The sequence below is a fragment of the Thamnophis sirtalis genome, unplaced genomic scaffold (assembly GCF_051295495.1).
Source record: "Thamnophis sirtalis isolate CommonGarterSnake01/CBP01778 unplaced genomic scaffold, rThaSir2_p1.2 scaffold_13, whole genome shotgun sequence".
Classification (NCBI taxonomy): Eukaryota; Metazoa; Chordata; class Lepidosauria; order Squamata; family Natricidae; genus Thamnophis; species Thamnophis sirtalis.
The window spans coordinates 40,931,641-40,942,904 of NW_028261393.1; the positions used below are offsets into that span (position 1 = coordinate 40,931,641).

Below are 11,264 nucleotides of genomic sequence, written 5' to 3' on the forward strand. Positions count from 1 at the left end.
GCCAAGTCCTGCTGGAAAATGAAGTCAGCATCCCCATAAAGCTCGTCTGCGGAAGGAAGCATGAAGTGCTCTAAAATCTCCTGGTCGATGGCTACGTTGACCTTGGACTTGATGAAGCACAGTGGACCAACACCAGCAGATGACATGGCTCCCCAAACCAACACAGACTGTGGAAACTTCACACTGGACTTCAAGCATCTTGCAGTGTGTGCCTCTCCATTCTTCCTCCATATTCTGGGTCCTTGGTTTCCAAATGAGATGCAAAAGTTGCTTTCATTAGAAAAGAGGACTTTGGACCACTGAGCAACAGACCAGGTCTGTTTTTCTTTAGCCCAGGTAAGATGTTTCTGACGTTTGTTGTTCAGGAGCAGCTTGACGAGGAATACGACATTTGAAGTCCATGTCCAGGATCCGTCTGTGTGTGGTGGCTCTTGATGCACTGACTCCAGCCTCAGTCCACTCCTTGTGAAAGACCCCAACACATTTGAATGGCCTTTTCCTGACAATTCTCTCCAGGCTGCGGTCATCCCTGCTGCTTGTGCACCTTTTTCTTCCACACTTTTCCCTTCCACACAACTTTCTATTAATGTGCTTTGATACAGCACTTTGGGAACATCCAGCTTCTTTTGCAATTACCTTTTGAGGCTTTCCCTCCTTATGGAGGGTGTCAATGATGGTTTTCTGCACATCTATCAGGTCAGCAGTCTTTCCCATGATTGTGATTCCTACTGAACCAGACTGAGAGACCATTTAAATGCTCAGGAACCTTTTGCAGGTGTTATGGCTTAATTAGCTAATTAGAGTGGGACACTTTGAGCCTAGAATATTGCATCTTTTCACAATATTCTAATTTTCTGAGATTGTGGATTTGGGGTTTTCATGAGCTGTAAGCCATAATCATCACAATTATGACAAATCACAGCTTGAACTATCTTGCTTTGCATGTAATGAGTATCTCATATATTACTGAAATAAATGAACTTTTGCACGATATTCTAATTTTTCGAGTTTCACCTGTATGATAGAACCTAGACATTTGAAGATCTCTACTGTTGATACAGACAAGGAATTTGTCTGCGGTGCATAAAGTCTCAGTATTTGCACTGAACTGAGATTGCAAAACGAAGGGATGAATTGCAACCTGCTCTTGTCCTTCCGATGCATTTCAGCCTTAACCAGCTCTGCAACGTCTCCCATCAATCAGTCCATTACGGCTTCGTTCAAGAAGCCACCATTCTTGAAAGCAAACCAGCCTGGGCATCCTTAGTCGGGGAATGCCTCCCTCCCTCCCGCCTCCAGCGACGTCTTCCCGGAGGGAGAGGGCGGGCAAGCGCGCGCCTCTTCAGCCAATAGGAGCGCTAGGACCCGCCTCGATTGTGACACCTGGTAACGCCCCCTCTTCTGCACGCCTTTCGCCTCCACAGCGCATGCGGGCGCGGGCGTGACGGCGCGCGCCAGCCGCGGTCGCCTTCCCTCCCCAAGATGGCGGCGGCCACCGGCGGCGAGGCGGTTTGTGGCGACGGCCCGGCAAGCGGCACCGGCGACATCGGCAAGAGGGGTCACCTGGGCATCCCCGAGGCCATTTTCGTCGTAAGCGAGGGAGCGGGGCGAAAGGCTTGGCGAAGCGGGCCGGGACGCGGGGGGTTGGGGGGAAACGCGACGGCAACGTTCCAACCGCCCGCTTTCTCTTGCGCATGCGCGCTCCGTTTCTGTCAGGGGCGGTTAGGGCCCGCGCGGCCGGGCGTTGGAAGATACTCTGCCTGTCTCCATGGAGGCTCCTCTCCATGGGGCTGGGTCGGCCAGGCTACTCGGTGCTTGTCCCTGGATGGGAAGGGCCGAAGCGGCGATCTTTCCCGAGCGCGGTACGGGTGCTTTGGCTCCCGCAGCTTTGGCTGGGGATTCTGGGCTCTGTAGTCCGTAGGAACTGCTCAAGGGCACCTAATGGGGAAAGATCCTGTTTCTTGGAAAAGAAGAGATTTGGGTGTGTGTGTTCTGCTGCCTAATTTAACCGGTATACTGCCCTTGAAGGTAGGGGGTCTCTCACGTTCAAAGACCGCCTTGAGCCAACCCACCTCACAGGGTTGTTAGATAAATAGGAGAAGGAGTCTTAGGTATGCTTGACACTATATTGGTTTGTTACATTTATTTGCCAGCTATCTTGCTCTGGGGCTACTCTAGGCAGCTTGAATTATTTGTAGTAGTAAAATAATAATCAGTAAATCAGTGGTTCCCACCCTTTTTTTGGCCTTGCCCCACCTACGTATCTTTAAAATCCTGATGCCCCCCCCCCCACATATCTAATTCTTACTTTACTCAAAAAGTGAACTCTACTCAAGCGGAGGAAGCCTAAAAGGCCATTAACTTGGTTTAAACAAGGTTCAAATTGCCCCCCATTAAAAATCAAATTGCCCCCCTTGTGGGGCATGGGCCCCACGTTGGGAACCACTGATATAAATGAAATAAATAAGCAGTTTCCTATAAATGAGCTAGTCCAGGTTCACTTCTATAGTTCCACTGCAGCAGGCGTCTTGAAGCATCCACAGCAGGTTAGCGTAGTTTTCCTGCATGATTTTGGTACTCTGTGTAAGTGGTTTTAAAAGGAGATTGGGGAAGTTTATGGAAGGTGAGGCAGTCAAGAGCTAGTTTAGCTCAAGAGTCAAGAAAGCAGGCTGGAGACCAGTTGGGTACCTCTTGGCCAATCATCATGGACTTTGAGTTCTATTCTTGCCTTAGACATAAAAGCTAACTGGCACTGCTTGGCCAATCAGGAGAGTCTGAGTTCTAGTCCTACCTTAGGCATAAAAGCCAGTTGGGTACCTCTTGGCTGATCATCAAGGACTTTGAGTTCTAGTCTTGCCTTAGGCATAAAAGCCAGATGGGTGATTTTGGGCCAATTAAAAGGAGATGGTGATTTTGGGCCACTCATTCTGCCTCATCTCCAAGAAGGGGGCATTGGCAAAACACTTCCAAAAAGGTTGCCCAAAAGAGCCCCTGCAAGGATTCATCTAGGCAGTCACCCAGAGTCAAGACTGACTTAAAGGCAAAGACAGTCAGTTTGGCATTGAGATTGAAGGCACTAGACTAGGAACTGAGAGACTTGAGTTCCAATGCTGCCTAAGTAATGAAGATAATTGGAGGAGCTTGGGGCAATCCCTCTCTCATAGCCTTATGAAGAAAGTAGTGTGACAAGCAAGCACAAACCACTTTCAATAGAGAGCCATTTGGGGGTCATGACTAAGGCACCAGACTAGACATCAGGAGCCCTATCCAACAGTAGACACAAAGCTATCTGTGGTACCAGTCATTCTCAACCCAGGAAGAAGGCAGTGCAAAACACACTGCAGGACTCATCCAGGAAGCTATCAGAGGTCAAGACAGGTTCAAAGGCACAAAAAACAAAACAACAAAACCCGCAAAAGCAGGTTTCTTGTCAATATTTGTCTTGTCAGATGCTGAAGGAGCCAAGCTGAATGGAGCTATTGCATTCCTGGTTTTAAGCTCCTGTATCACAAACCTAATTGGCAGAGCAAGTTTTGGATCTTTCTCTTTTAATACAGAAAATACTTGGTTTTATCATACTCATCTGCCATCTTTCCTAGAATGTAGCATGCAGGATCTTTTCCATTGACTGCTGATTTTTCATTTACCTAGTTCTTTTTTTTAAAAAAAAATCCTTCATGAAATATGTTAAGCAGAGGGATAATTCTTAAATCTTAAATCCCAAGATTTCCCAACCAATTTTGAAACCAAAAGAGAGAGAGAGAGAGTTAAATCTAGGCTGTTACTCTATTGTTAAGATGTAATATTTTGGTTTGGACCAATCTGGGAGACAGAAAACTTTCTGGAAGAAGCATATTGTGTAGTTGCCTAGGAAAAAACATGAACAGGTCTATACATTTTCTAGTTTAGTTCAGTCCTTTGTTTTTGTTTCTCCTCCACCAGTGTTTGCTTCGCAGCTAACCAGAGAGACTTAAGTGAACCAGTAGTGGAAATGATTTTGAGGAGCAGACCTAAAAGCATTTCATTGATGGGCCAGTTATCCAGTTCTGCCAATCATTCTTTCCAAGATGTCAAAAAAAAAGCAAAGGAACAAGCTATTGGCTCATCAGCCTGATGTTGTGTTTTTGGAATTAACCATATATGTGTATTCTTACTTTAAGGAAGATGTAGATTCTTTCATGAAACAGCCAGGAAATGAAACAGCAGATGTAGTGCTCAAGAAGCTGGATGAACAGTATCAAAAATATAAGTTTATGGAACTTAACCTTGCCCAGAAGAAAAGAAGGTGGGCATGTTTATGATACTTTTACTGGTACAAGGGCTGTTCTAAAATTTGGACACTTCTCTTGCCAAGCATAATATGGTGTAAATTATTTCATTAAACTTTTCAGACATTTCTTTCCTATGTACATATCGTTATAAGCAACTGAAATATGTAAGTTATATACATAATAAATATAAAAATACATAACCTGTTCCCTCTACAGGAAGTTTCTAATCATCATATTCATCTTGGTGATGGTATTTATAACTAACTTTGTGCTTACTAATTTTCAAATGTTCATAAGGGCACATCTATATGTTGTATATCCTGAAATACATTTGAGGCTGTTGGAAGAAATTTCATAAAATGCACTGAAATAGAGTAAAACAATTATTCTGCCATAAGTAGAGCTTTTGATGCTCATTCCCCATTCAGTAATGGGGAACACTGAAAGGGTTTTTTTTAAATGCTGTATCAGAGGCGGTAGGTCCTGGTTCTTACATTTATATCTGAAGAAAATGCTTTTCTTTTTATGTATTGTGTGAGGGGTCATCATGCATGGTCACAATGGTATGTGCAAGTAACTTCTTTGTGACTCAGTTTTTTCCTTCCTAAGAAAAAGTTTAATATCCACTGTCTCACTTATTGCCAGCCCAGCTGGTTGGACCATCCAGGAAACCAATTCTATAGAAGGCTTAAAACAAAACTACTTTTTATTAAGATTGGCTATAATATCACAGTCTTGCAAGTCAGATTGTGCTGTACTTCTATCCCCTTTTACTCCAGTGAATCAGGAAAGTGTCTGCCTGAATGTTCTGAATGTTATCTCATCTTTCAGGACTTAAAAAATGCTTCACCTCTTTTTGCCTAGGTAACAGTTCCTGTATATTTCTTTTTTTTTCCCAAATACTTTTTTATTTTCCATTTTCATAACATACAATCACATGTATACTATTACATAGCCAGTATCCTATTGTATTAAGTAGTAATTACATCAGTTCCTGTATATTTCTGTTAAGGTCATCTTCCTCACTTTCTACAGTTTTAGTATGAATCAAAACGTTGGGTGTTTTTTTCCAGATGAAGAATGATAAAAATAATAATTTAAATGTTTTATTTTACAGATTAAAAAGTCAAATTCCTGAAATTAAACAGACATTAGAGATCCTAAAACACATGCAAAAGAAAAAGGTAAGTACAGCTAGTCCTTGACTTATAAACCACAATTGGGCCCATAATTTCCGTAGGTAAGCTAGGTTCTTAGGTGAGTCATGCCCAATTTTATGGCTAACCCTAACCATTGTTGAGTCATAACATTTATCTGAATGAATTCCTTTGGAAATACAGCATCTATTTTCCATGTCTAATTGAAAAATGAAATAATGCATTCTCTCTAAGCAGTATACGTATTCCTAGACAAATTCAGTGAAATATCCTATCTTGTGCACATCGCTACGTCATTGGTTATAACAAACAGGTTAGCTTTAGATCTTAAGTATTTTCATCATGAGAAAATTAAAAGTACTCTATAGACCATTGCTTTGATTATGTTGATTTGTCCTTTCCAAAGGAATCTACAGATCTCATGGAAACCAGATTCTTATTGGCAGATAATGTCTACTGTAAAGCATCAGTTCCTCCTACAGATAAAGTTTGTCTCTGGTTAGGGGTAAGTAAGTAGAAAGTGAAGCACCTCTTCCAGTGCTGAATGTATTGTAGTTCTAAATATGGTTGTAACATATTGGGAATTTTCTAGTAAAAATGTACTGTAACGTATTTGCTTACGTGGTAGGAATCTGTCTTTTAAGGCAGGACTAGTTTTTTTTTTAATCACAAGAATATCTAAGCCACTTTCAAAGGGAGCCCAGTGATGTTATTTTAGCAAACTTATTTTATATGCTGACACCAAAGTTTGCTTTGATATTTGAGACTAAACTATGAAACTCTTCCTTTTTTATGATTTTCTGTTTATTATATCTGACATGGCAAACTATAATGTGTAATTCTCTTCCATGGCTTACTTGTAAAACATAGTTTGCCAGCTTGGAAAACTTTGCTAAAGGAAGACTTATATCCTGAAACAATGTATGAACTAAGGATTAAAGTTGCTGGTCAGTAATGGGATTCTCATCTTCGTGGCACAGTTTGGAGATTAGCTTCATCCATTATTTTGTGCAGTTTTCAAGATTCAGTAATCTGTTAGGTCAGGTTTCTGGTTCCACGGGCATTTGCTGATAACTGGCATTAAGTTCAGGACAACCAATTGCGAGGAATGGGCAAGTTCGCTGTCCTTGGTCCCAATTACATGCCTCTACTGATGCCTAGAGCTGGTATGAATGGAAGGTCAGCATCTTCCAGATGGCAAAAGCTGAGCGTCAACTCTACCTTGATTTCAAGGAATCATAAAAATAAGTTTTCATTTAAATGCTGCCCTTAGGCCAATGTTATGCTGGAATATGATATTGACGAAGCCCAGGCACTGCTAGAAAAAAATCTTAGCACAGCTACAAAAAACCTCGAGTCCCTAGAAGAAGATTTGGATTTCCTTAGAGATCAATTTACAACTACGGAAGTCAGTATCCTTTTTGCGGTTCAAATGTTAGGTTGGAATGGTCTTGTTGGGCATACCTCTACTTGTGAATTGCATTTGCACGAAGTGACTTCAAGACAATGTCAAAGAATTGCAGTTCCAAGACTTGTATTTCTATTGTGTTTTTCAGCCAGAGTGAACTCTCAGAGCCAGGTACCATCAAATCCACTTAAAGACAGTGGATGCATAAGCAATGAAGGGTCTGTGAGAAAAAAAGATCCCTATTATCTCGATCCTTGATAACATAGCTCCTCTGTCTTGCATAAACTTAAGCCTTTAGGTTATTACTTTTTCTTTTTCCTTTTTTTTGGGGGGGGGGGGATAATGTGCAGATTCAGTCTGGACTTTAAGCTCTTTCCTCTATAAGCAGCGGTTCCCAACCTTTGCAGCTTGGGGGGAGGGCGGCGGGGGCGGGGGAATGGGGCCGTGTAAACATCAGGCCAGCATGCAAGCACAGCACAAGTTGAGCTGTGCTGGTCTGTCACTTGCACAAGTTGAGCTGCATGCATGAATGGGCACACTGGGCCGATGCTATTGGCCCTGTTGCAAATTGGCCACGGCCTAGAGTTTGGGGACCTTGCTCTGCAGAAAAAGCAAATAGATCCTCCAGGTACTTCATTCAAATATTTAATTAATTAATTAAAATAAAACAAGCAGGGGATCCAGGATGTACTAAAAGGGGAACTTTAAAGGGGGTAGTGAAAAAGCTGCCTTGAAATTTGTTCCCAGCATTCCTTGGTATGTCTCTGTTGGCTATGGAAGTTTCAAATCCATATGGAAGGCATTGTCTTGGGAAAATCATTTTTTCTATTCCCTAAGCACCATTGAGGAGCCCTTTATAGTCATAAATAAACCTGCCTTAGTGTCAGCGAAGCAGGAAAATGCAAGGAATTGTGTCTGCTTTTGAACCATACCTTCCTTAACCTCTGTCTGCAGATATGGCCAGAGTTTATAATTGGGATGTAAAGCGAAGAAACAAGGATGACCCTCCTAAGAACATGGCTTAGTTCTACTAGTTTTAAATACGGTTTTGTTTTTTCTTATTTTTAAACTACCGTTCGGTTCAGCCTTTGATGGACTGTGTTTTAATTTAATCTTTTTGGTTGTTGACATAATGGCGAGCACCTTTTGTTTTTATATTTTTTAAAAGGGGCAACTCTTATTTGGTTCCATGCATGCTTCATGCGATTGGCCTGTTGGAAAAGGAGCCACAACAGTTTGTAGTGAAGAAGCCCCTCATCAATCTGGGATTTGAGTCAAGGGAATTAGAGAGGGTCATTTTTTAAGTCACAGATACTCTTTGATGCTGAAGATTTATTAAAGAGGTCCACAGAATATATCATGGGGACAAATGTACCGCTGATGTGACAGAGTGAATACATCTTTGTGTTTTTGGCAAATGACCCCTTTAATCTCACCCTCCAGACGTTCTCTGTTTAATTCTGTTCCGGAGAATGGCTCATCTTGGTACTTCAAAAGATCACATTTGGCCTTTGAAGGGTTAAATAATAAAACACTGAATCCTGTTTGTGGTCTTAGTTGGTTCTTGTATACGTAAATATCAATTCCTCCCAATGTTTCAAACGGGCAGCCAAAATTTTCAATACTTTGCTCCATTATACTGGCATACTGGTCATTCTTCTTGGTTTGATCCAGATGTCTCAACACTTGCAAAGATGCTTGCTGCAACTTCTGGGACATAAATGGTGTATTGCAGCTCAGCTGTGTTGTCAGGTTGAATGTTATTCCCATGTTGCTTATTAAGGAAGCCTTGCAAAAATGTTGCCTTGACACCTTTTCTTTGAAGCACACCTGATGGCCAAATTAGCAGTGTAACTATAGTAACTGCTCAGGTTTCACCTCACCATTCAGTGCAAATGTTAACTGGCTTCTAGTTTCATTTAATAAACAATATCTGTAAAGTTTTGTACTATTATTTCATTTATATTAAAACAGTGAAACTTAAAATGTTTTTAACATTTCCAAAATGTTTCTTGTTAAAAGAGTGAAGAGAGAAATAGAACAAAACAGCAGCATTAGGCATGTACAATGCCTTGAGTTGAGAAAAAATAAAGACAGGATAAGTAAATAAAGAACATACAGATACATTAAGGAATGGAGCCTCAAGATGTTACATCCTTAAGATTCCAAATTGTATATTTGTGTTTTACCAAAAAGGAAGGATACTTTGTTTAGCTCAGTTGCAGCAGGAACAAAAGAAGCTGCAATTCATTATGAAAAAGTCAGCTGTTAACATGCTTATATTGCCAAAAATCTATTTTGTTGAATAAACCTGCAACTTCGCAGTTGCTTTGTTATTTTAAAAAATCCAAATATTTCTTTGCAGTACTCCCAAAGGGAATATATAATTTGATTAAAATTATCAACAGTTCCTTAAAACCATTGTTTATTATTACTGTTAAAAATAACTGTATAATACTTCAAAAACATTTAAAATCAATATTGGCTTCTGCACCACGATGAACTCAATAGTGCCTGTGAACTGTGAAGACTTTTGGTCCTTTTTTCCCAATAAAAATGGACTCAAGACTGAAATGATCTGGATATAGGCAGCTATTAAAGCAAAATTCTGGGAATTAAGTCTCAATCTATTATTCTACTGGAGCAGTGTTGCAATTTTTTCCATCTTTCCTGTCCTATTCTTTTCCATTTCTTCAATCCTATCTTTTTTTTATCTTCCAAGATTGATAGGAAAAATGTTTTTCTCCCAATGATATTGATGTTCAGAAAATTTGCAGGATAACAAACTAAAGAAAGCTAATCCAGACTTCCATATTCCAGTTGACCTCCAAATGTGTTCAGTCAATCTCCTGGGAAACTTAACTAAAGATCAGTGCTTCCTATCAAGACACCAAGGTGAAAAAAGGGCGAAATGTAAAGAACTAACTGTCAGTAATCGAAGTATCTGTTGGGCTCTGATCATCTTCCTATTTCATTGAAAGCCATATAATTTAACTTTCAACCTAGCTCTTGGTAACTTGATAACTTTAGCAGAGCTAGACCGATTGAGGAATTCTTTTATAAGGTCAACCAAAAAGTCTAGTCCTTGAAGAACTAACAGATTCTGGCCAAAATGCCATCCAGTCTGTCTCTCCTTTTGCAACAATGAGCTTGGATACCTGGCTGTGCTATGAGTCTAACAACTGGTTACATTTCTCTCAGGATCCCAGTAGAGAGTTACTCTAGGGGTCGGCAACCTTAAATACCAAAGAGCTACAAAGGTTCCTAACCAGAAGCCCCCCGTTCAATTCTGAAGCCGACCGGAAGTCCGGTTTCCCCACCATAAAGTCTCCTCCCAGCGTGGCATCCTTTTTCCTCCACTTGTGCTAACCGAAAGCCCTATCAATTGTGCAGCTGACTGGAAAACCTGCCCCTTGCCATAGAGTCTCATATTGGTGTTCCCTCCCCTCCCCCCCAACCAGAAGCTCCTCTCAAGACTGGTGCTGTCCAGCAACAGGAAGCCGCAGCAGAGGAATGAAAAAGCCACATGCAGCTCCAGAGCCATGGGTTGCTGACTCCTGCTTCAATGTCTTCTTCCTTGAACTGCCAAAATGTCCATGAAAGATCCAGGGCCAGAGGTCAGCAGAGGCTGCTGTCATTGGAATTGGAAACATCTTCACTTGACGCCTGGAGTTGTAACATCTCAGAATGTTTATCCGCAATGCAAACCTGTTTGGATGCATTTCAGTGATGTCGTAGCTACACATGATACCAATAAGCCAATAGCGCAATGGGTTACCTTGGTAGTAATCCAGTTGGAATATTATCCCGTTTACATTGCTTAGAATCTTTTCATCTTGGTTGTGCTTAATGACAGACACTTCTAAAATACTTCAAATGATGGCACTTGCCTACAAGTTTTTTTAAAAAACGATTCCATGGCAAACAGTGGGTGGTGTTTTTATTTTTAACCTAATCTGTGGGGGAAGGGGGGAATTTCCCACCACAGTTCATGTACACAGAGTTACTCGAGGTTTCATGAAAAATGCCGGAAAATAAAAAAAGGAATCTACATGTATTGCATGTCACATATTCACATTAACGGCTTTGCTAAGCGCGAGCATAATTTTCATCCACACACAGCTAAATACAACATATTGCGTCACATTTCATTACAGTCATATAACAGAAAGCTAGCGAAAATGTACAGTATAATTATATATCTGGAGGGTCTGGATTTTTCTTTAAATCCAGCATGCAGACTAAGGTGAATTTGAAACTAATAAACTGGGTTTGTTTCTATTTTTGCTGGATTTTGCCAGATAGTATCAGAAAGAAAACAGCTTCCTATTGCCTCGTTAGCCCTTTCTCTTGTACTAATCAGAAATTGATTCAAATCGGTTCAAAAAATCAGGTTTACAAAATCAAGCCCCTTCCTTTTTTTAAAAA

General features: G+C 40.9%; 1 protein-coding gene across 1 annotated transcript; it reads left to right on the forward strand.

Annotated features, from left to right (window-relative positions):
- The first annotated feature begins 1,431 nt into the window (after nt 1–1,431).
- On the forward strand, nt 1,432–8,380 carry VBP1 (VHL binding protein 1). Its single transcript, XM_014061202.2, has 6 exons — nt 1,432–1,590; nt 4,161–4,285; nt 5,389–5,455; nt 5,835–5,933; nt 6,702–6,840; nt 7,791–8,380. The coding sequence occupies exons 1-6, from the start codon at nt 1,483–1,485 to the stop codon at nt 7,859–7,861; spliced, it is 609 nt and encodes a 202-aa protein (XP_013916677.1). The 5' UTR covers nt 1,432–1,482; the 3' UTR covers nt 7,862–8,380.
- Nucleotides 8,381–11,264: the final 2,884 nt, after the last annotated feature.